The sequence below is a fragment of the Coturnix japonica genome, chromosome 1 (genome assembly GCF_054131305.1).
Source record: "Coturnix japonica strain WE chromosome 1, WE-NBRP24, whole genome shotgun sequence".
NCBI lineage: Eukaryota > Metazoa > Chordata > Aves > Galliformes > Phasianidae > Coturnix > Coturnix japonica.
The window spans coordinates 41418519-41443498 of record NC_140663.1 but is presented as its reverse complement, the minus strand read 5'-3'; the positions used below and the strand labels follow the sequence as shown (position 1 = coordinate 41443498).

Here is a 24980-nt window from a genome sequence, read left to right as displayed (position 1 = left end):
ACTGTTACAGTATTGCATGCACTGCAGTATAGGTGCTTCTCTTATGCATCAACCTCTTTAAATAAGAGACCATAAATAGAATCTGTCAGTGTTTCTGGGTAGTTTTTTTTTTCTTTTCAGAAATTATTAGCATTCAGGATTTGAAGTTGTATTCCCTTTTTTCTGACAATAATAAGACTAATGTGTACAAAGTCTCATTTATTTTCTCCTTTCAATTCAGAGTCCTGTCTTTTAATTCTGATACCACTTCACAGTACATCTGTAGGTCAAAATACATTTTGGAAACATAACTTTTACTTTACTAACATTGTTTCTGCATTAAATGGTATGTTTGACATCTCGCTGGAGTTATAAGAATTGTCAGTATCAATTTTGCATGTATTTTGAGATAAGCAGGCTTCACACCAAGCTTCTAAATAAGCCTGATGCTAAAATATCCTTGTGCAACATTAAAACAGTTCAACACTAATATAAGAAACTGGAATTACTCTTTGGGCTTTCATGTTAAATAATTTACACACCCATTTTTTCTTTTAGATATGTCAAAGGCATTTGTAGACATTTACTTCATGTGTTTTCATGTTCTGAAAATAAACACAGATATTTTTGTTAATGCACCATAATAGTATGTTGCTGTCAAGTCTTAGTTCAGCCAACAGTATCTGTGTTGCACACAGTGATATAACATAGAATTCTAACATCCTTTGGATTTTAGGAGCAAATCAGCTTTCTCTGACCTGTGGATATAACTGCTGAAACCAGTCAGGGGTCAGAGTATCTTTCCTTAGAAAGAAATTTTATGTGTAGAAGTGCAAGGAGGAGGTGATGCAAGAAAACTTGGCTTTTCTGTGTTACAGTATGTTTGTCAGTAAGGCAAATCCTCATGAAACCAGTGGGTTTGGGATTTTGGCATGCTACAGGATACATGCACTTTGTAAATCAGTTTAAAAAGTGTCATGTTTTATATCTGCTTTCAACATTCCTGTGCTGTAAGAGCAATTTAAAAATTTGGAGTAACTGAGAATGGTCTTAAACAGAAAGAACTTTCATAGATGACTGTTAAACATGAGAGTAACAGTGGGTTTAAATGGGAAGAAAACAGTGGTCTTAGAGGCTGTCTTCCAAAAACATAGATTAACTGTCTTGGCATGCATTATAGAGGTAAGTCATTGACCAAAAGTAAAGAAAGACTGACTAACAGTCTGAATATTAGGCTTGGATACCGGGATGCTTTTGTATCATAATATGCTGAATCATTTTTAAATAACAGGATTTCTTGAAGTTTGCTGTAGTACTGTCAGATAATTTTCTGAAAGAAAATTCAGTTCATTGGTTAAATTCTGTAAATGGCAGAATGGATGGTTAAAAGAATAAAGGTGTCAATTTTTTTTGGTCAATTTTCATTCATTTTCTTTGCAGTCAGAAATTGGATTTGGAAAAATGGAAACCTATATCAAGTTAGAAAAGCTTGGAGAGGTATGTATAGATTTTTGGTTTTTTTAATGACTCCTTGGCTTACATTTCATTCTTGGGTAGATGACTGAGCACTTGCAGAGGGTACCCAGAGAGACTGTGGAGTCCCCTTCTTTGGAGATCTCCAAAAACTATCTGGACATGGTCCTAAGCTATCTCCTCTAGGTGTCTCTGCTTGGATTAAGGGGGCTGAACCAGATGCCTTCCAGAGGACCCATCCAGTCTCAGCCATTTTGTGATTCTGTGATCTGATAGTGGTGATTTATGTGAAATTTACATAAATGTTAACTGAAAATCTCTATAACCTTGGAGGTATCTGTTCAGTTTCTCTTTGCAGTAAATCAAGCATTTGACATTGTGTACCAGCATCAAAATCACAAAACTGTTCTATGCGTGTATAATCTAAAAAAAGCAGAAAAAACATCATCGAGTTGGGGAAGAAGAAGATTTAAATAATACCAAGTTTTATTTGGCTTTCCTTTTGGGAGGGCAGTAATATGGCTTATCTCTACTCCAACCTGCCTCTGATTTTCAGTGAAAATACAGGATTCAGGAGGGATCAGTTTGAGAGTGACCAGTAGTATCAGAAAAGGATACAGATGGGGCACTCAGAATGTTGCAAAAGCAACCATCCTGTGAATATCACAGTTAGTCCTCTGTTTGCAGTGTTCTTATTTCCAAATGCTTTTTTTTTTTACCCTCTAGTACTTATTAGGTGCTTCCCTAGACATAATGTTGCCCAGCTTTGGGGAAGTATTAATCTAGTAGCTATCGAGTCCTAATTGTGCTTTTTATCTCACTCATGTTACAAGATGTAATGGAAAGTACAGGATGCATCTATGGTAATGTAGTGGACTTTCCCTAAATTGTTTGCTTCCTCTTGCAATTCATGATGTTAGTTATGCTTACTCACTGTTTTGTTATAATTCCTTGTTGTGTAACATACCTGAAGAGTTTTGAATCTTCTATTGTCTACCAAAACTGAAAAAGATGAGCTTTGCCATATTCACGTTCAGGACTTCGGCTTGTTCTCTTCCCAGAACATTCTCAAATAAAACAAGTAGCAAAGACAAGAAACAGTGACCAAAAGGAATTGTGTTTTTCTAAAAATAGTGATAGAATTTGTCAGCTGCCATTGGAAACTTAACCAAAGCACAGTATAGCCATATCTGAGGTAGTTTAATCATAGACTCATAGAGTGGCTTGGGTTGGAAGACATCTTAGACACCATCTACTTCCATTTCCACTGGGCAGGGTTGCCAACCGCTAAATTAGACAGTAGAACAGGTTGCCTAGGGCCCCATTCAGTGTGGTCTCGGAACATCTCCAGGCACAGGGCATCCACAAGCTTCTCTGTGCAACCTTTTCTTTGTTCCAGTGCCTCACAACCCACTGAGTAAGGCATTTCTCCCTTGTTTCTCATCTGAACCTACAGCCTTTAGTTTAAAGCTGTTACTCTTTGTGTTGTCACTGTCAGACTGTACAACATCAGTCTCCCTCCCAGTTGTAAACTCCCACAGTTGCCCTTCAAAGCTGCAGGCTCATACTTCTGGCTGTTTAAGGTGCTAAATTGTAACAGTGAGCTTAATACAAGTTGATCAAACTTCTTTGGGAGGTATATGGTGTACATCTTTTTTGTGTAATTTCAGAGCTGGTAAGTAAGTGTATTCATCCCTTGTTGTCTTCTGTGTGTTCAGATGTTTACCAAATATTTTTCTAGTTTAAACTATCAAAAAAAAAAAAAAAAAAAAGTAAAAGCCCCAATACAACCTATTACAATCTTAGATTGAAGTTTCTTTTTGATCTTTCAATGAAGAAGCAACTTCCTTTTCCATTTTGTAGGGTACTTATGCAACAGTTTATAAGGGGAGAAGTAAACTGACAGAGAACCTGGTGGCTCTGAAAGAAATTCGCTTGGAACATGAAGAGGGAGCGCCTTGTACAGCCATAAGAGAAGGTGATAACTTTTTGTTACTCTAGAATATCAGATACTTCTGGCTTTCTTTATGACTTAAGTATTGTTAGTTCTTGGAAATATATCAGCTATATGGGACATTAAAAGAACTGGTGCTAGTTTGAGGAAAATTTTCATCTTAGCCATGTTAAGAGTTAATGTTTCAAACAATATGGGGGATGTTTGTGTTCTCAAGCATAGTATTATAAAGGAATGAATTTATGCAGAATTAGACTAATACTAGTAATTTTCAATGATTCAGAATATATTGTATGAAATGACTGCTTCTGCTTGAACAGTACTGTATAGGAAATATATATATATATATATATATATATAATTTTTACCTAAATGTGTATGGTACTTTGATTAAATGCATTTACTTTATGTGAATTAAATTAATGCCATATGAATTTTCTGGTCTTAAAAATAGCTTTTTAATTTTTAAAAAATTAAGTTATACATATGAACTTGCTAGAAATGCATTTATTACATCTTTTCTATTAATTTGCTGTATATTTAAAATTCTCCTTTGCAGTGTCATTATTAAAAGATCTGAAGCACGCGAACATTGTTACGTTACATGACATTGTTCACACAGACAAGTCTTTGACTCTTGTTTTCGAATATCTGGTAAGCCTTTAAAGCAATGAGCTTTATATTCAATTTATTTCCTTAAAAATACTGAGTAACACAAACATATCAATTTATACCCTGCATCCAGACTTATTTGACTGAAAATTTACACAGCTGTTTTCAGTTCTCAGAGTGCTGTAAATCAGCAAATACTGTTCTGATTCATACCAACTCATACCAAATTCAGTAACTATAAAAAAGGATAATTATGCTGTTATCCCACAGGGATTTTTCACAACCTTTGCAAATGATCTTAGATCTTAAGACTGATGATGCTAAATTATGTGGAGCTTTTGACACCCTCGAGGGTAGAGAGGACATACAGAGAGATCTTGACAAATTAAAGGGTTGGACGATCACCAACTCATGAAGCTTAACAAGAGCAAGTGCTGGTTTATGTACCTGGGATGGAGCAACCCTGAGTGTAGGGGATGAAAGGTTGGAGAGCAGCCATGTGGAAAAGGGCATGGGGGCTGTGGTTGAACGTGAGTCAGCAGAGTGCCCTGGAATCCAAAAGGGCCAACCATATCCTGGGGTGCACCAGGCACAGCACTCTCAGACAGGCAGATCTCAAGCACTGGGTGCAGGTTTGGACACCACAGTATAACAAGGACATAAAGTTATTAGAAAGTTTCCAGAGGAGGATTTTAAAGGTGGTGAAAAGTCTAGAGGGCTGCATATGGGGAGCAGGTTATCTTTCTTTCTTTGTTCAGCCCAGAGAAGAGGAGCTGAAGGGGAAGGCCTTTATGGCAGCCTACAACTCCTCATGACATAGGCAGCACTGAGCTCTGCTTTCTGGTGACGGCAACAGGATCCAAGGAAACGGGAAACAGCATGGAGCTGTATCAGTGGAGAGTAAGGAGGTAGATAGGAAAAGGCTCTTCACCAGAGAATGATCAGGCAGTAGAGCAGGCTCCCTAGAGCAATGATTTCTTACAAAAAATAATTATGTTCACGTAATCTGTTGTCCATAATTTTACTGAAAAGTAATGATCTTTTGACAGGACAAGGATCTGAAGCAGTACATGGATGACTGTGGTAACATCATGAGTATGCACAATGTAAAGGTGAGTATTCTAGTGAGTCTTCCAACTTGCTCTGTTCTAACTGAAGAATTTGAAAGAACTTAATAATCAGGAGCTGAAAAAGTTAGAGCTTTCAAAAAAAGAAAAAAAAAAAACCAAGAAAAAAACCACCTTTTTTTAACCATTGGACCTGACTCAACTACATCTAATCAAGTGAAGTCTTTCTTTTGCTTTTGGTGATCTTTAAGTGTTTAAAGCAATAAAATGAATTTATATAACTTTATGTAGGATTTCATTCGCTTTGACATTAGATATTTAAAACAAAATTTTTCTTATAAGTAGTATATCTCTATCTGTATTGACATCTTGCCATCGTTGTGTCCTCATCCTTATTTTGGTATGTCCTCAAAGTCTGTGTGCTCAGCAGGGAAAATAAGACCTCAGTCGTGATGGTGGGTTTGGATTCTACTGTCTGTCACACAAGAAAGATGCTTTAATTTGTATTTAACAATACATTCTCCTCTCTGTTAGTAATAAAACAAAATTGTTTTATTTAAGATGTAATTGGCGGTCACTTTTAACTGTAGCTGTGGCTGGGTTCCATGACTCAGTTCCAAATCTGGCCTGGTGAGACTGACTCCATTGCAAATGTCTTTTCTAAAAGCAGTTTGTCATTTGGAAATCTAGAATATCTAGAGTCATGTTTTTTAATACTACAACTTTATGAGCAAGATTCCAAAGAGAGGAAATTGTGAACTTGAAATGAGTTAAGTTTCAAAGGAGGCTGGGTTAACACAGTATTGCCTTGCTGTCTTGCAATCTCTGCCGTACTGTACCTTCAAAGCAGCTTAATTAAGCTGTATATTATTCATGTAATGGTTATTATTGGTATAATAAGCGTACCTAAGAAACTCTTCCATGCCTCTTGAGAAATACTGATTGTATTCTAATGAATAGAACCACGAGTGCACAGATGAGATGGGAAAGTTGCTTTAATTCTTAGACAAGAGTACAGCACAAATTTCATTGACAAGTCAATATTCCAAATAATGTGAAATGATGGATTTTTGTACATACCAGGAGAGTTGTCACCCTTCGTTTTGGCTTAGGTGCATGTTGTGAAATCTGTACTTTGTTGAATTTCATATGGGGTTTAGCTTTGGCACTGGTCACTGCTTGGTTAGGTTATTCTTTTGTTCTGTTGTCACATTAGCATTGATACTTGTAGGAAAAAAAAATCCTCCTGGCCTAATCTGTTGCTTCCTTTGAGAATCTGTGAAAGGAAATTATTTAATTTATATCTGCTTCAGTGAGACAACATAAAATATAATTAAGCTTGTGTTTTCAATTAAATAGAAATTAGAAGCAGTGCTTTGAGCATAAAAACTAAAGAAGAGCTGTAAATGGGAAGCAGTCCCTTACAGGAGTGCAGTTAAGAGTTCAGGGAGAATCTGCCTCGTGATAATCTGAGCAAAGCGGAGAAAAATGTTTTTCCATGTTTTCTTGAGGTTTAAACTGTGCCCTAAGAGCATATTGATATGGTCGGTACCTCTGGCACCAAAACAGCTGCTTAACTGTGGTAGCTGTGTATGCTTATAATACAATAACTGGCAGTTGGGTCTGTTGGCAGTTGATTTCTCTTCAAAAAAGATTTCTCTTCACGTAAAAATAGATACTAGCAAAGGCTACCCAAAAGTCTTGTGTTCAAATTCAGACCTTTTATACCTAGAGAAACTGAAGTGATACAGTAAGCTGCTTTGGCTGCCCATTGCTAAACCTTTCATCATCCCTTAGTACCTTTAAGTCTACATATATGCAGCATTAATATGTATGACTGGAGTTGCTTCACTGGCTGGCTTTTGAGAAGGAGCAAAACAAACCTGTGTGTATCAAGGTGATGAGATGAATGTAAATGCCAGAGGCAGAGGGGTTGTGTTAGTAATTTTCATTTTCTCCACATTTCATGAGCTTGTGAATCCTGTTGTATTTTTCCAGTAGCCTGCCAAAATATTCTTTACACAGTGTTTCACAGTTGGATGGAAAGAGTGCTGAGCTGCATTTTAATAAGGGATCTTGTGGCAGAAAGTAACTTGAGTATAGTCAGAGACAGTTACCTTTAAAGACATTAGTGTGGGAAACAGCATTGATAAATACTTTAAAAAAATAAATAGCCCCGTGGTTCTCTTCAATTACGCAGAACAAATCTCTCAAAATCTTTGCTGTAAAGTATCATGGAAAAGCTGCACATTAGCATAAAAGGATTTTAAACCTGATACTCAGGAGTGTGCTCATATGGAAAGTTAATTCACTTCTTCAGAAGTATTGTTGTCTTGCTTACAGTACAGCAACTTAACTCTTGCTGTGCCCAAATAGACTTTTATAGTTAATGTAATCTGAAGATTGGTGTTTATGATCTAACTTATTTCAATGTTCTCTTTTGTAGCTATTTTTATACCAAATTCTTCGTGGTTTGGCATACTGTCATAGGAGAAAGGTGCTACATCGAGATCTGAAGCCACAGAATCTACTAATCAATGAGAAAGGAGAATTGAAGCTGGCAGACTTTGGTATGGACTGAAATTCTTCTGTAATAAATATTTTCTTTATTCAGCATTGGGAAAATACTGAATGTAAACTATATAGAACTTTGAAATCTTTTGAAACTGGGAATGTGTATTTGCACATTTGCACTAAGAACACTGGGAATGTGAACCTAGGAAGTGTATTAATTCATCTTCTTTGTACATCCCTGTCAGTTTAGAAGGCTGGACTTTAGGATCTTGTCCTTGTTGCTGTATCTCAGAAACATTCTCTAGTCAGGATCAGTAGGGAAGAAATTTGCTGTCTGTGATGTAAAGTAGCTGTATGACAGTAGTAGTTTCTTGTAGTAGTTTCTGAACTGTAGCTATGGGATCAACATTGATGCATATAGTTCTAACCCAAGTCTGTGTTAGTTTTAGTGTTCTTTAGGAGTTGGTGCTTAGTTTGTTTATTACTTCAGTCATGAATACAGATATTCCACAAACTGTTGTTTTGGTTCCTATCTTTCCTTTGAATAAGTTAGTGGAAACAGTCGTCATGGTTGCTGGAATTCATCTGAACGAGGCAAAAGAGAGAAGAGCGTGCAATTACTCTCACAAAGAAAATACAACATCATGTCTGTAGTAAATTTGTGTGTTCTCCAAAAGTGAAAGTCAGTCTTTTACATGGTTATTAGAAAAGATCAGGATGCTGCTTGAAGTTTGAAAGTAGTCTTACTGCTTTGAAATTTGCATTTAGTCAAGTCATTAAGTTGGAGCCTCTAAACTGAGCCAGAGAAAAGATCTGTCTTTATGCAGTATTGTCAGGTGTTGCTCTATCTCTAGAGTAGTGCATGAAGTTCTTTCGGGATTTCCAGTGAGCACTTGCAGTGAAGCATGACTTTCACAGTTTCCCTTTATTTTTTATGTCAGGAAAGTCCTTAGAAATTTGTGTGCCACAAGGGATTTCACAGACCACGAGGGATGATGCTTTGTTGATATATTGCTTTGTTGTTTTGATGTAATGTATAGTCAAAATTAGTGCAGGTTTTGATCTGCTTACCTGTCTTCTTTGCTTAAAAACACTTCTTATTATGTTCATGCACATACTAGGAGACAAATGACAGAAATTAGGATTCTTTAATGGAATATAATTCAGAAGGAATTTAACAGGTATATTAAGGTTGATTTCTGTCATAAAAATCCTTTGTTAATTCCATGTAAAATAAGATTTAAGCAAAGCAGCATTGCATAAAAGCAGCACATTACCCTTTATTTTCTTTTTAATCAAGGATTGGCTAGAGCAAAGTCTGTTCCTACGAAGACCTATTCCAATGAAGTTGTCACATTATGGTACAGACCACCTGATGTGCTCCTCGGATCTTCAGAGTATTCAACTCAAATTGACATGTGGTTTGTACAGCTTTGTCAAGTTTTAACTTTTCTGCTCAGTCCAGCTGAAAAGACATCAACTCTTCATTACTATATAGTAGCATTCAAATACTAATCTTTGAATTTTGGAAGCCTGCATCTGAGTTAGGTTTCAGAGAAATTCTGAATGCAAAATAACTTTTTATTACTTTGATTTAACATGCATCAGGCTGATATTTCTAGGGGAAAAATAATCCTCACATAACACATGGTATTTACTATGAGCTACAATACAATTGACTAACTTGACATCTGAAGGTATATTTGATCTTTGACAGTTCTTTTATTGATATACATCTTCTTTCAAAATGATACTTTGAATAGCAACATCGGGTTAATTAATAATTTTCTTACGTTTAAGATCTAAGTTACAGAAGTCTTTAAGAACCGGAAGACTAAATTGCTGGATTTTTTCTGATTTATCTTTTTCTCTGTTTCTGTGAAGGGGTGTTGGATGCATATTTTTTGAAATGGCATCAGGAAGGCCTCTCTTCCCAGGCTCCACTGTTGAAGACGAACTGCACTTAATTTTCAGGCTTCTGGGTAAATATGTACTTTTAGCAGTACTGTAAGTTTATTCTTCTAAGTGCTCTTTCTGTGAGAATTGTACATCTATAAAAAAATGACATTTTATGTTCCATTGTATTTAAGGTGAATGACTTTATTCGTGATGAAAATGATAAAGCTGGATGCATAGATGAGCTTGTACAGCATTGTCTTCTTTTTCTGTTCAACTTACAGAATTAAGTGCTTATTTGTGTAGAAGTTGTTTCCTTATAGTTTTATGTGTTTTGTTTTGTAAGTTGAATTTGTTGCTTCTTTTAAATACAGGAACCCCGTGTCAAGAAACATGGCCAGGCATTTCTTCCAGTGATGAATTTAGAAACTACAACTTTCCCAAATATAAACCACAACCCCTAATCAACCATGCACCAAGGTACTTTGTGTTTTACTAATAGAATGTATGCATTCCGTTGTCTTTGAGTATTTGTAAATGCGTGAACAAACTTCTAAGTAGGATGTGCTGGTAAATGCTGGAAAACTATATATCAGTTGGGCAGATATTAAAACTACATACTGTTTTATACTGTGTGTAAAACTATATGCTGTGGGCAGATATCAATGCAGAGCAGAATCCTGCTACTCTGTGCTTACTTAGTCAAATGTCATTCAAGGCACCACAGCTCCATAATGACCTATAGAACTATAAAATCCTGTTAATAATGTCTGCATAGTGGGAGTATTCACTCAGCACTTCCAAATTCTCCTCTGCTATATAATAGGCTCATTGTTAAATTGCAGGGTTTCCTTGAGCAATCTCTTAAAATCATTCTAAAACGTTATGAAGAATTTGCAGGGTCTGCATCAGCATTGTTAACAGCACAGAGATTATAAATAAACTTTATAACAAAGCCTAACACATTTTCAGTGACTCAGAAGAAAAAGATCTAACATTGTGTCCTGCCAGTAAATGACCTGGGTTGACCTACTAAACCACAATGCAAAGCTCAAGAGTTTTCTGTTCCCGGTGTTTTCCAGATAGCCTTATTCTGAGATACTGCTATTTGTGAGTGTACGTATTCACAAGAAAAAAGTTGTTCAGATAAAAACATTCTTGCGTTTGAATTTAATTTTAGTTTTAATATCATTTAATGAAATCAGTTACTTTGCAGATTGCCTTTTCTAAGTATGCTTCAAGAACTGTTCTAATTTTTGTTTAATATTTTTCTTTTTAGGCTAGACACAGAAGGAATTGAATTGATAGCAAAATTCCTGCAAGTAAGACGTGTTTTGTGGCTTTATATATGTGCAAGTTTAGAATTTTAATGTATAACGTTAAAAAATATATGTATTGCAAGCATAGTAACTGCCAGATGTAATTCAAAGTGAAGCATGCTGCTCAGTCTGTAGTAAATGATAGATGTGGGAAGAATGAGTGCGAGGCTGCGTGCTGTAGGGATTTAGAAGCTGATGATTTTGGTTGTAGTTTTTGTAGGTGATGGGATTTTTTTTTTCTTTTGCCAGAGGCAGTTTTTTCTCTGATTGCTGTTTATAAAAATGTAAAATCTGTAAAGTTCTATGTTAGCTGTTCTCTGAAAGACTGAAGTACTTCTGAAATTATATTTAAATGGGGTTTTGAATACAGATGCTCTGTTTCTGTAAAGACAGACTTAGCTTACCACTAGAGAAGCAGATACTAAGGTGTAAGGATACTCTTTGATCTTTCAAACTGTCTGTATTCAAAAGGTAAAGTAGTATGTGGCTTTAATCTTTGAATCTGCATTAAAAAAGAGCCTGAAGCAAAAGGAGGGGGAGCAAGATGGAGCTCTAGGTGTTTGAGTAGTTGGAGAAGTCCTGTAGCTTCACTGTGTTAAAAAGCACCTGCAGTTGTTGTTTGAAATTTGTTCTTACTTGTGTGTGCCTTTTTTAATGTCTGCATCTTTGTCCAAATGTGCCGAGCACGAGGTGTGTTCAGTGTACATTTACGACCTAGAGTCTAAGTCTAGAGTTTCCTCTTATGCAAAATGCTGTAGCGTAGTTCATCTGAAGTAGAAAACATTTGTGATCTCTTGTAATAGCATTTCACTGCAATTTAATTTATAACCTAATCAGCACTACAACTCTAAAAAAAGTGTGTTTTTTATTTATTATCCATTTATAGCAATTTCTTTTTTAAAGTATTTTAAATTATTTTATCAACCATGTATATTGATAATTCTAATTTAGACAGCCTATGCTAGGTATTTCATGTGTAAAATGAAAGCAAAGGAAACAAAGATGTCCCAGTGAATTGGTAGGAAAGATTTGAGCAAGTTGGACTCTTCCTTTGGTCAGATCACTTAATGCAAAGAATTTTTTAATGAAAACCAACGTGCATCCTTTTATGTTAATAGTATGAATCAAAGAAGAGAATTTCGGCAGAAGAGGCCATGAAACATGCATACTTCAGGAGCCTTGGAACAAGGATACACACTTTGCCTGAAAGTAAGAAGAGTAGTAAAGTAGCAGAATACTGTTGGGATAGTACATGAAAGCCAACTACGTTACTGTACTGGGCCTTGGTGGGATGGAGTTAATTTTTGTATGATGTTATGCTTGATATTTGTCACAAAAACATTGCTGATAATGTACCAGTGTTTTATCTGTAGCTAAATGATGTTTGCACAGCATTGAGGCCTTTTCTGTTTCTCAGTTTCTCCAAGACTGGGGCTGGGGGCATGTGTAAAAAGTGAGGGGGATACGTGAGATAGATGATCTCAAGTAAGTAAACAGCTATTCCATGCCATAGAATGTCATGCTCAGCAATAAACAGGAGAAAGGGCAGGGGAGTTGTTGGGGAAGTTAACCATCTCTTGCATAGGAACTGGCTAGGCAGTGGTCTGCACATGGGAGGTGGCAAGTGATTGCCTTTGCGTAGCTTGTTTTGTTCTCTTTTATTTCTCTTTTCTTCAGCTTCTCCTTCCCTTATTAAATAATTCTAATCTCAGTCCACAAGTTTTCTTGCTTCTAGTCTTCCTTTCCTCATCCCCACAGAGTGGAGGTGTGGGGAACTTAGCAAGCATCTGTATGAGCCCTAGCTATCTATCAGAGTTAACTCACAAGAACTTAATGAAAAACTTTATCTGTTACTGATGACCAATGTATGTTGACTTAAATGTGCAAATAGGAAGAGGACTTTTTGCACAGAAACTGCTAAATTAAGGATAGAATTAGCTCAGTTAAAGCGTTGTTGTGTTTGAATATAAATTGATTTATTTCTTATATTACAGGTGTTTCAATATTCAGTCTAAAAGAGATTCAGCTGCAGAAAGACCCTGGCTTTCGAAATTCCACTTACCCAGAGACAGGTATGGAAAGATGAATATATTCTCTTACTTACAAGTATGGAAGTGGGAGGAAAAAAAGGAAAAAAGAAAGAGATCCTGTGGTGGTTGTAAAAGGCAGAAAGAAAAGCTGTTGTCTTGATATAGAATGACAGAAGGACATGACAGAAGAATATAGTGATTGAATACTCTGTTGTGCAGATGCTTACGTTTCTCACTGTGGTCCATGTTCTGTTATAGGACACGGGAAGAACAGAAGGCAGAGCATGCTTTTTTAAAGTGGGCAGTTCAGAGTCAAGCCCCAACCTATCCTTTCAATCAAGGACTCGGATCTGAAGGCAGTGCTCTCTTTTGGTGGACTTGGAATCGCAGTTTGTCTACACTGTCCTCTTCACAGTGGAGTCTTTTTATTTCCAACCTGCAGATTATGTTTTTATATTTGTTGTCACAGTGTGACAATTTTTTGTACAGTTGGTTTTAAGGTCTCCTCTGCCACTAGAGCCAGTAGGTTACAGCCGTTGATGTAACTGTAGCTGCAATTTTTGTGCAGGACTGAGAAACACAGTGCATTATTTATTGCGGAATCATTGCTGCTAAATAACTACTGTCTGTATAGTTAACACAACAGTTCCATGCCTGAAGAAGTTGCAGTGGCTTTATAATATGTGAATGCATCTGTTTCTCTTCATAAAATGTTCTACTGCTGCGGGGTTTTTTTGTATTTCGTAAACTGCAGTGTTTCCTGGAATGTAAGCATAGCTTTGCTTGGCTATAGGTGAACCATCTTTAATGCTCTGAGTTCATGGCACTTAATTCCTTATTTAACATTGAAAGTATGTGTTGAAATAGTTGAAAAATTATAATGCATATTATGTTTTTGAAAAGCACATGGTGTGAAAGTTGATTCAAACAAGTGAAAAGTAACTATTATTTGCTCTCAGATCCTATATTAGTTATTGATGAATTAGAGCATGGAGACTGGATGATACATCTTGTCAGGCTTACTCCAGCATAAGGTATTTGCACGTTGTTGTGCATATTGGGCCTGGCAGAAGCAATGACTTGCAGAAACAATGACTGTTTTTTACCTTGTTTTTAACTTAGGAATACAAATAGTAGAGGAAAAAAAGAAAAAAAAAAAAAAAAAAAGAAAAAAAAAAAAAGATTCATACACGTTGGACCCTGACTTACTTTTGGAATTTTGGATCTTTTCATTACAGAGGAACGGGACGACTAATTACAAGAATATGGGAATAATGTGGTGTTTTCCCACCTCGTTTCTCTCCCATTTGTGCATTATTCACTTGAAATCAACTGGAAAGATGCAAGTTTGTACTTGATAAGAACTCACTATGCTAGAAAGCTTTTAAAATGGGAACTTAGAGAGTTTTTCAGATCTTAGGTGTTATCTGTTTACCAGAGATAGTAAACATGTTACTACTACGCTTATGCATCTCAGTGAGTATCATAAGTACACCCTTGGTGATGGTTACAGTATTTTTAAGCATTTGTGTTCACCTTTATGAACCTATTTGTTTAGTGCATCTTAAAGAGACTGTAAATCTTTATTGGTATATTTTGAAATGGTCATGTAAATCTTTGGCTGGTATATCATGAAAATAGTCATAGGTAACTTAATTTTTTCCTGACATTCACTGTAAAACATTCAGGGGTCCTACCATTTCTGTTCAGGAAATCTTGTAGTTTATTGCTATTTAACAGTATTAAGTGAATTTTTGTATATTTCCTTTTAACTTTATTTGTGAATAGTGATCGTGGCATGTTTGGGGGTGTTTTATTAATATTTCATCGATACTGGTAAATTTGACTTGGGATTTATTATTATTATTTTTTTTTTAATTTTCTGAAAGAGAGGAATTTGCGTGTAATGGTGACTGTTGGACCACTACTGCTTTTCAGCATTTGTAAACCGGTTTTACGTTCAATCTTGTAGACCTAACAAACTGCTGTTATTTCTAACTGACCGACCTGTATTAATATTGTACTTTTGAAAGTATAAATATTATGTGGAATTCTTTGGTTTTGTTTTGAAATTTATAATAACAAAGGCCCTGTGTTGTTAAAAATACAGACCAAGTGAACTTGCAGTTCCTGGGGCATTGTTGGAAACTCAGCTAGATCCGTGTGTTGTGGGAGTCAGCGGTTTAACTTGAGCTGCTTACAAAGTCTTGCAACAAAGAAGTAGTGGCAGTGAAGGTGGCGTGACTCACCTGCAACTGAGGCTGTTCAGGATCGTGCCGTAATCACGGTCCATAGTCTAATTACTAGCAGTCAAGTCCTGCACGTCACCTGGGTTTGTAAGTCTTGCCTAGTTCTAGGGAGGTGATATGTGTCTGGGATACATGGATTGGTCTCGCTGATACCAGCGGGAGCGTGGTGTGTGTGTGTGTGTGTCAGAGGCAGGTTTGGCACCAATGAGAAACCTTTGTCCTGAAATAGTTGTTAATATATTTTTTATAGTTGATACGGATCTGATCTAGATTTTATACTGATTAACTTTGTAGGAGATACGTTGTAGATGTGATGGTGTTGAAGGAAGAAGTATGCGAAAAACATCTTTTTTTTTTATTCTACAGAAGTAGTGATGATATAGAGTAAATGTTCATTGTGAATAAATGTGGGTTTAGCATTTCTAGAACACAATATTTTCTAGGTCATAAAAGAACAACGATAATGTGATGCTAATGAGTAAAGGACTTAAAGGTTTAACTGGTAAAATGAAGTGCATTAATGAATTTGGATGGGGATCAGCTGTGGCTCCCAGAAGGAGGTGTCCATTTTAAGTAGGCAGTCGGGTTTGTTGTTACAGGTGAAAAGATATTCCATATAATTAAAGCATTCTGCATACATAGAGATTTTTCAAAGGATCTACGAGTGGATTGGTTTGCTTCATTGGGAGGTAGTTTTAAAGAATGCAACTTGGCATCTGGTCAAGCCAGTTTTGTTGGAGTCCTTTTTATTTGGTCCATAAGTCCTGTATCAGCAGAGACAGTTGTGTGGCAGATGCCTGTTCAGGGCAATAGTGAGCGAGTCTGAAGTCACTGGGCACTTCTCTGACATTGCTTTGGTGTAATTCAACATTCTGTCACCTGGCTGGCAGCATCAGGCACTACAGGCTTGGTTCCACTGCCACTGGGAACAACTGGGAACAGTCATTTGGGGAGAACCTCAGCCACAACGAAAACCAGGCAGATGCTCTGTAAAAGTAGCTGACTGTCAAGATTTGGTGTGACGTTCTCTGTCTGAAGATGGGCGGTCAGTTAAGGAGAAATGGCCTGCAGGTTGTCTCTGATCTAAAGTAATCATCTGTAGAAGATACCTGTTGTATCCCATCTACCCGGAGGTAGAAAGGGTGAGGTGTGTGTGTAGGGGTGTGCAGGAAGATGGTGGCTTTGGAGACCAGAAAGAAGCAGGTGGTAGGAGGTTGTGTGCTCATGGCAGGCGAGGGCTGAAGGGGAGAGAGAAGGGGTGGGTGGAGGATGGGGATTTACAGGCTGGGAAAGAGTGAGGGATGGAAGGGAACAACCCAGCTGCACGGCAATGCTCTAGTGAAACATGCATCTCAGCACAGCTGTGTTATTTTTGTGCTGCTTTACCACAGCATTAAGTAGCCAGAGTGTATCCCTGAATTGGGCAATAAAAGTTAAAATAAACAACTACTAAAGAATCGGCGTACTTTGTATCTGCAAATCATTTGAAAAGCTGCAAGGTAGCGTTCTTGGGGCTGCTTGCTTGTTTGCATGAGTTTTTCGATTCATTAAAAGCACGTTGTTTCTGTTTTGCAATGTTAAGATGGAATTAAGGTTAAGAACAACACATTCAGTTATTCAGGACAGAATATATGAAAGGCATGTTGTAAATATCCACAAGCTAAGTATTACAGAGCCAGGAAATACCCAGAATGCAAGTCAGACTTGAAAGAAATCCAAACAAATTAGGGTATGGAAATGCAGAGCTGCAGCCTATGGCAACACTGAGAAAAATCACACCTTAGTTGGACAGCATGTCCCAGATGTGTTCGTTTTGTCTGGTGACTAAAAGGCAGGGATTAAATCATTTTTGTGCCTTGTTCGTGCATTTCAGTACCTTGGGTTTTTTTCCCACTTTTGTGATGTTTGGATCTTTGTGAAACAAATGTGGGATCTTTATGAATTTAACTCTGGGCTTCCTTTCTGCTCTTTTTTCCACCCCCATTCTGCAGACTGGACTGGTAGAGATCTACTGCTGCTCCGTAGCCCCAATGGGTCAGCACTCGTATCTCACCAGCAACTAATTTAAAAGCTTGGCATGAGAACAAGCACAGACTGTAAAACAGAATGGAAACCCTGTATGGGTGTTCAGCTCATTAGCTGAGGTTTGATTTTGGAAAGTATGACAGATTAGGTAGATACCTGGCCTTGCCTGTGCAGTTTAGTTGCGGAGACCAATCTCTCGTCGTAGGCTGCGGTGGAAGTTTTAGTTGGCAGGACTGGGATTAGAGTTCCAGATTTTTGTAATCTGTGTTTTTCACTGGCCTGTACTGCCTTTCTCTCCTTAACCAGGAAGATTTGATGTCAGTGGAAAAGTGCACACATACATTTTTCCATTACTTTCACGTGCTCTCTGAAATGCCGTAACTCATTTAAGTCCTGTGATTTGTGAGCCAGCTTAAGATGTGAATACGCACACGTGCACAGACTTAGTGATGTAAATAACTGCTCCATTTCTTGTCCTGGCTGCATCCTCCAAAATCAGTTAAGCAGCAGGCCTGCCGAAGCAGATTGCTTTTATGGACCTCTTAATGAAATGCAAGTCTTGCTTGGCTCTCATGCCATACCTCAAAACAAATTATCCCCCAGAGAGCTATAAGCTCCTTCGTTGTTGCAGTGGGATCTTCTTGCTGACAGAGATGCTGTGGCTTGCAAACCTGGAAGGATGCACTTCTCTGTTCCCTTTCCAACATGCTCTTACAGAACACCTCCCTCCAGGCCCCACATAGCAGTGCCAGCACTGCTCACTCCTCCTCAAGCTCATCTTTTCAAAGACTTACTTTTTTTTTCTCCATTTTTCCATGTCCTTAATCCGCAAAAGGAGGGATCTGGCCTGGAGCTAGATTAGGAATAATGAAGGTTGCATTTATCCCTATGCACTTACTGCAGAGTGAACGCAAAGTGAACCGATGGGAATCTCTCCAGGGAAGAAGTTGCAGTCATACCTCCTGGAGACCTCTCCTGTAAGAAGCTGTTCACAGATACCCCACTGGGCAGGCTGTGGCACTGCTTGCTCCAGAGCTGCTGCCTCGGGTTCAGTCTCCTTTTCTCATTTAAATAAATTTATGTTTCTCCTTGCTAATGCTGTCAATCTCTTTGCCCTCAAGAAATAGGTTTGTGCTCCGTCTGTGTAGGCCAAGCACTTACGTATTAGTTGGAAAGAGCAGCTACAGTTAAACTAAAAGAGGCAAAAAGGGATTTCCAAAGTTGTAGCTTTGTAGAGGCATGCTTACATCTGAGGGACCTGTGTTTATCCTAAAGGATGTGCAGACAACTTCAAGATCAGAAGGGATCAGCGATGCCTTTACACACAAAGACATCTGCACTTACTGCACGTGTTCTAAATTTATTTGGTGGCCACAATGGCTTTGGAAGATGCTTCGTACAGTCACAAGATCACACAGCCTCTCAGTGCAGGAACTCAGCCTGTTAAATCCCCCTGCTTGTTCTGAGGGCTGTCTCACCTTTAAACATTTATCTCCCTGGAAACAACCAACTTGGCAAGCACCTGCCCGGTGGAACAGTTGTTCTTTGTTGATGTAGTGGACTCATTTCCAATCTTTCTGTAGTTTATCACCCATCACTGTTTTCCCTGCCTTGGAAGTACTCCTTGGAAGACCTGGACGCATCCCCCAGTGCCACAGAAGCGTGGGCTGAGAGTAGGGCTGGTGCTGTGTGTACTTTCATTTCATGCTGAACTTTTTTGAAAGAGTAATTTTGCCTGGTTAACAGTAAAACCTTGGAAGAAACAAAGCAATGAGAACCTGGTGCTTTGTCTTTCAACAATCTCTTCTGTTACCCTACTTTCTCCTCTCATTTTTAATGTTTCTTTTTCTCAGTGTGGTATTCAAATATTTATTGATTCAAAGACTACATTTTCATGAATACCTGAGCAATGAGAAGAGCTTCATCTTTATGCCTTGTTCACCCATTAACTGCATTGGTGTACATGAGGTGAGAGTGCTAAAGTGGGCATTTCTGCTTTTCTAAAACTGAGTAAAAAGCTGGCTCTGGAGTGTGAGCAGCTGCTTCCACGTTACTTTCAGTTACTGCAAAATATTCCACCTAACTGGAGGAAGAAGGCTGCTGTTAAAAGAGGAATGTCTGCTCTGCAAGCCCTTGCGATGTAATCTGCACTAGACCAGCCAGCCCCATTAGTTATATGCTGCCTTCAAACCTGCACTAGTTTTAGTTAGTATAAAATCACCCTGCACACATTCATGCTGCATCTTCTGGTTTTGGCTACACGGGATGGTTGCTCTCAAAGCTCTTACAACGCTGAATCAAGCAAATGACAGCCCCATTATTTTGTTCATTTTCCTTACCTCTTGCATCTAATTGCCCTGCTTATCAGCACTGGTGTTGCATATAGATGCAGAGGTTCTTGATTCAGGTAATTATTTTGAGTGAAACTGAGGAGCCTCAGGAAAATTCCTGCTTACTCTTGACCAAATTCCTCTACCCCAAAAACGGCTTTTCAACATCAGAGCTGCAGTAATAAAATGTTTATTTAGCACCTTTCAGTTTGAAGGATCCAAAAGCACTTTACAATTAACTACACACATCGTCAATGAAATGCATCCGAGCAGAGAATCAGCAGACAACTCGCTGCATAGGTTTCAAAATGCACAGACTTGCGACCAGCTGCTTGGCCAGGAAATAAGGCAGAGGCTCTACTGACTTGGAGCAAACATGATTCTCTTTTTTGTTTGGTTTTCGGGAGGTCTCATCTGAAAGACCTAAGTAGCAAAACAGCATTCAACCCAATTTAGCCACCTCAGAAAACAAACGGGATGATTTGCATGAACCCTGCCAAGATTAGTATCTGCGGTGCCAGGGAGTCTGGCCCCATCCTAACCTGGCATTTAGATGACTCAGCCATCACCTCAAGGCAGAGGACATACCTACTAAGTTCAAGTTGCAAGCGTATGGTAACACAGCGCTGCTTTTTTCATCCAGAATCGAGATGTTTCTACATAAACATGCCAGATGTGCACGGCACAGTGCGCCTCTTGACAAGCAGCAGACATCTGCAGTCCTCTAAACTTCTCCAGCTGCGGGGGAAGGGGAAATGCGACCCTTGAGCCATGGTAGCGAGAAGGATCCTTCCAGGGAAGTGGTAAGAAGGCACTTGGCACGTCGGAACAAAGCACCAGGGAACTGGCGGGAGTGATCCTTGCTGTGGGAGAACGGAGACTACCTGCAGGCTCTCCAGCTGTAGCGCTGACACTTCTTAAGACCTACAGACCAAACAGATTCTGAGCCACGTCTCCTTTCCGACAGAAGGATTTTCAAATGCTGGCAACGTCTCACAAGCACACGCAGCCCGGTTCTTCCCTGCTGCAACTCCACAGAAGAATCCGTGTCTAAACGTGGCTTTGTTACTCCTGAACACATCTCCTGACTGTAACACGTTTTTTGCTTCAGCAAAGAAAAATTATAAGGCTATTTTTCATACAACTCGAAAGCACTTAATACAAAGTTACATGAATACGCTGCATCATATGGCCTATCCGTGGAGAAAATACTGACATCCTACCGTAGGGTTGCTCAATACTAGTTTTGTCTTTCAGCTTTTCATCTTAATACTAGAAAATATATAAATCATTTACGTGACATTAGGCAAAAAGAAGGCACAGCCGGTTATAGTTTACACAAGCACAACGCGTAATAGGCAGAAAAAGGTATTAAAAAGAAGCTTCACATCCTTATTAGATACATTGTTGCAATCCATTACGGAAAAGTACTTCATCAACAACAGAAGTGTTCAACACTTGAGAGCTATGATATAAAAAAACTATAATTCATTTAATGCAAAACAGATTTATATATACTTTTATATATAAACACTGTTTTAAAACGCTAACGTAATAAAAGTAGACTATCCATGTAATGAAAAGTGCAAACCAAAGTAACAGAGGGTTTCACGATGTCCTCCTCACGACACAGGAATGAAGTAGCCCATAGGAACGGAGTGTTAAATCCACCAAATGTCCTTAACGTGTGAGGCACCATCAGGATTTCTGGGCGTTGGGTGAAAGCAGTACTGGAGAAGAGGCTCCATCCAGACTGGGGAGTGGCACTGGGATGTGACCATTTAGCAGAGTTGGAAACTGCAAGAGGCCAGAAGGGAAAAGTTACTCTCTTATCTCACAATGCTCAGCCTCAAAGCACACGCCGTCCACACTTGCTACCCACCCCAGATGTTTTCAAGAGCGCTGACTGCCGTGCAGTAGGATGGGTACCACATGCCTGCGTCAGACACCAGGAATGCAAAGCAAGGGATGAAACCCGAATCGCTTCTAAACGTACGGGGATGGGTAAACCTGTTATTGGCTGTATTTCAGAGAAAAGCTGACACACAGCAGCTGTAATCACACTGGAAAAGTGAATAACATGGAGAAATGGTTGCCCTCCGTTCCGTTTCCAAAATCCTTTCTCAGCCTACAGAACTTTAATTACAACCCATGCTTTCCATCCAATTAAAGCTGCGCAGGGAAACCCTAACAAATGTGAAAGTCAGGTGCAGTTTTAGGACTGAAAAAGCACAACTGTGAGCACAAAACGCCGGAAAAAGGACACTCGAGTAGTTACAGTTCATCTAAGAAACAGCCCGGTCGCTATGCCAGGTCACCTAGTACTTGAAGCAGCACCTTCTGCGGCAGTCTGTGCTAACAAACACCTTCTGACCTGCTGCGCAAAGATTACTTACTCACCACCTGCCCCCGTGCCCTGGCCCATCCCTACGCCCTGCCTGCAGCCTTCCTAACACGCCCAGGCCAGCAGCAGGGTGAGGCTGCGGCACCAGGCCCCCATTGCACAACATCAGCCCTGGTGTAATTAACTGCGCAACAGTGTGACTTCAAAGGGAAGTACCTTGCAGGTAGACCCGCCTATCGAGCCGATCTGTGCAGAAGGTGCATGGGCGGCAGTGAGTGGGAGCTGCTTTCACCTCATAAGCACAGAAGGAGAGCTTTCACCAGGTAATTCTATGATTCTATCCACACTGCCAGGCCCAGCTGTGCCACGAGCTCACCAAAGCAGGGACTGCACTGCCCCATAGGCTCGTCCCAGGCTTGCTCTGTTGATGAATTCTGTCCTGGTCCTCCAGAAATGCTAACGCTGTAGAGCTAGAGCCAGGGCTGAGCACAGCACTGCTGAGAAAGCAGCACAGGCCTGAAAGAAAACCATGTACAGAGCCTGCTCCCACCTCCCTGTGAGTCAGCAGGCAAGGGGGTGAGGCTGGCAGTTGCAGAGCAACGTTGGCCTCTGGCTGCTGGCAGCATTTTGGCTCCTTTATCAGCAAGTAAATATTCCTTTCAACTCAGGTGAAAACCAACCAGCCCCAGGGCTCCTTGTGTTGCATCTGGAGGTGGAAGGACTGCCACCCAACCCAATGCAGCTACCTCCTGAGAGCTCAGAGCACCCTCCAATGCTGGCGCTGGCCGACAGCAGCATTTGGGGCCTTCACTCCCAGACTTTCCATGTGTTCTTCAGCTGCTTGGCTGGCCATGGGTTTCTTGTGCTTCCTGCCAATTAGCTGCTCAGCCTCGTTCCTCCTGTGACTCACTCAATCAGCTGTTCTGCTGCAGCTGGAGCTGCTCAGGCCATGCCTGCCATCCCTTCCTCAGCCTCAGAGCGCTGCCCCTGAGCTCTGCAGCCATTGCTGTTTGCTTCACACCTTTGATATTTATGACGTGTCCATAAAACTGAGATTTTCACAATCCCGGTATCCATGAAAGAGGACAGTGCTTCTTTTCTCCTGGTAAATACAGAGAGGTGGTGCTCGGATGGGTAAGTGACCTGCCTGCAGCCACCCAGGCAATTTGCAGACCTGGAAACGTGACCTTCAGAGTGCCCTTAAGTTACATACAACTGTATCCTGTCTCCCAGGTGAGAAAGATGAGCCAGGCCTTACACAGCAAGGTGGTGCAGAACTGCTCTTGGTTCTCCCATGCTCTCCTGCTCTGTGCTCCCACCTCAGAGCTCCGAGGGCTCCCTTCTCCCTATCAAGGCACAGTGCTTACTCTGTTTCCTGCATGCAACATGTATGTTTCTGCTGCAGAGCAGACGCTGCCCAGGACAGTCTAGCTGTGCTGTCAGCGCTCTAAAGGTGGTGCAGGCAAACACACTTCTCTTAAAAATGCTCATCAACTCCCATGTTTCCTCAAACCATCTGAAAAGCTGCGGACCAACATGAGATGTTCCCCTGACAAGGCTTCCACATGCACTTCTAGAAGTGGAACCTGTGTGTTAGACAGACCTACCTGGAACAGAGTGTTGGGTCCCTGCAGCCTGGCAGGACTCAGAGGAGCAACGGGGCTGAGGCTGCTCCAGAAATGGATGCTGGACAGCAGCGGGCTCGGGGTCAGCAATAATCCACTTGGGGTCTGCAAGACAGAAAATGTCAATATTCTGTCACATGTGGGGTAGTTTTACCTCTGCTGAGTTACATAAGGAAAGAATAAGGAAATACTAAGGAAAATCTGGAGGTGTTCATTCACACCTAGGTACAGCCACAGAGGGAGTATTTGAGGCCAAGCTGTGCTCCATTCAGATCTGCAGCTGTGTAAATGTGCCCAATGGCAGTGCTGAGCCAAAGCTTGCACACTCTGATGCACACCTGATACAGGTGCTTGTACCTGTGAGCTGTGCCACAGCCAAGTGCCAGCCAGAGCAAGCTTCTGAACCTCTACACATTTACTTTATGCAAGTGGAGCAGTATCACCATCAGACAAGCATCAGAGCCACCCGAGGAAACCTAAGCAAAAACTGCGTAGGCTGGCCTCACGTTACATGTGGAAATTCATGTATCCTCATTTTCTGCCCTCACATCACTATACAGCTGGTGCTGGATGTGAAAAACCATCCATATGATCTAAGCACAGCAACAGTCTGAATGGGGGCAGCTCACTGCAGCGATGCTCAATGAAGGGACAGCACCTGAGCCCATTTCCAGCCTGTTACAGCTGTCATGCCAAGGGTTTACAGTTAGATGAACACAGCTGCTGTACAGTTTTTATTTAATTCCTTACGACACAGGATGCTTCTTATCCACACTAGAAAGAGACAGTTAAAGCCACACTGCTGCATAACCCAGCATTAAAATAAACGGACCCTGGGTGACCTTGTGAGGTGCCATCTGCCTCTTCTGAGAGGGGACAACCTGCCAAAAAAGACGTGTAATGGCACTCAGTTGGATGATGGCCATCAGTGCCATAGCGAGGCATCCTACTGAAAGGGGTCACACATGTACAGTCAAACATGTCCAGCCTGCTGTGTTTATATTTTGTTGCCCTCTTAATACATATATATATTAAAGAAAAATAAATAAAGAACAGGTTTTGTTACTTATGCATTTTAAGTACATTGTGTATTTTGTACGTGGCCCAAGACAGTTCCTCTTCACTCAGTCTGACCCAGGCAAGCCAAAAGGTTGGACATCTGTAATTCCCTTCTATGACTTGCAGGGCAGGAAGGACTCTGGGTTCCCAGATGAATGAGAAAATGAAGTGTTCAAAGAAATGATTACAAAATGAGGAGAGAAATCGCTCTTTATCCTGAGTTCTGTGGCAGCAGCAGATTAAAGCAAGCCTGTAATAACTCACACTGTCATTCTGTCTAGCTGGCATCTGATAGGATTTGTCAAATTTGCTGCCTACAAGCAAAACACTTACTGTGGTTATAGCACAGAGAGAGGCTGTGTGAGCCTGCCAATGTGCCTCAGCTTTGGTTTGCCACACTCCCGTTCTTCCTGCCACTCATCACATCACTCAGAGGCTTTACGTTGCACAGAATGACAGATAGCAGCCCACAGATTCCTCTTTCCTTGTGGCACAGCCCTGTAT

At 40.0% G+C, this 24980-nt stretch overlaps 2 protein-coding genes across 6 annotated transcripts in view; one reads left to right on the top strand and one right to left on the bottom strand.

Moving 5' to 3' along the window:
- CDK17 (cyclin dependent kinase 17) overlaps positions 1-16542 on the top strand; it is an 84248-nt gene extending 67706 nt beyond the window's left edge. For all 5 annotated transcript variants that reach the window (XM_015858675.3, XM_015858651.3, XM_085515194.1 and 2 more), the window contains 12 exons: positions 1420-1476; positions 3316-3430; positions 3966-4060; positions 5068-5130; positions 7532-7655; positions 8900-9020; positions 9484-9581; positions 9870-9975; positions 10775-10817; positions 11933-12023; positions 12809-12886; positions 13103-16542. In XM_015858675.3, coding sequence (XP_015714161.1) covers positions 1420-1476; positions 3316-3430; positions 3966-4060; positions 5068-5130; positions 7532-7655; positions 8900-9020; positions 9484-9581; positions 9870-9975; positions 10775-10817; positions 11933-12023; positions 12809-12886; positions 13103-13140 — 1029 coding nt within the window. In that variant the 3' untranslated portion in view covers positions 13141-16542. The remainder of the gene's footprint in view (positions 1-1419; positions 1477-3315; positions 3431-3965; positions 4061-5067; positions 5131-7531; positions 7656-8899; positions 9021-9483; positions 9582-9869; positions 9976-10774; positions 10818-11932; positions 12024-12808; positions 12887-13102) is intronic.
- A 3080-nt stretch (positions 16543-19622) lies between these two features.
- ELK3 (ETS transcription factor ELK3) overlaps positions 19623-24980 on the bottom strand; it is a 29317-nt gene continuing 23959 nt past the window's right edge. Inside the window, exons 4-5 of the mRNA XM_015858690.3 lie at positions 23400-23522; positions 19623-21245 (exon numbers count right to left, since the gene is read on the bottom strand). Of these exons, the coding sequence (XP_015714176.2) occupies positions 21147-21245; positions 23400-23522 (222 nt within the window). The 3' untranslated portion in view covers positions 19623-21146. The remainder of the gene's footprint in view (positions 21246-23399; positions 23523-24980) is intronic.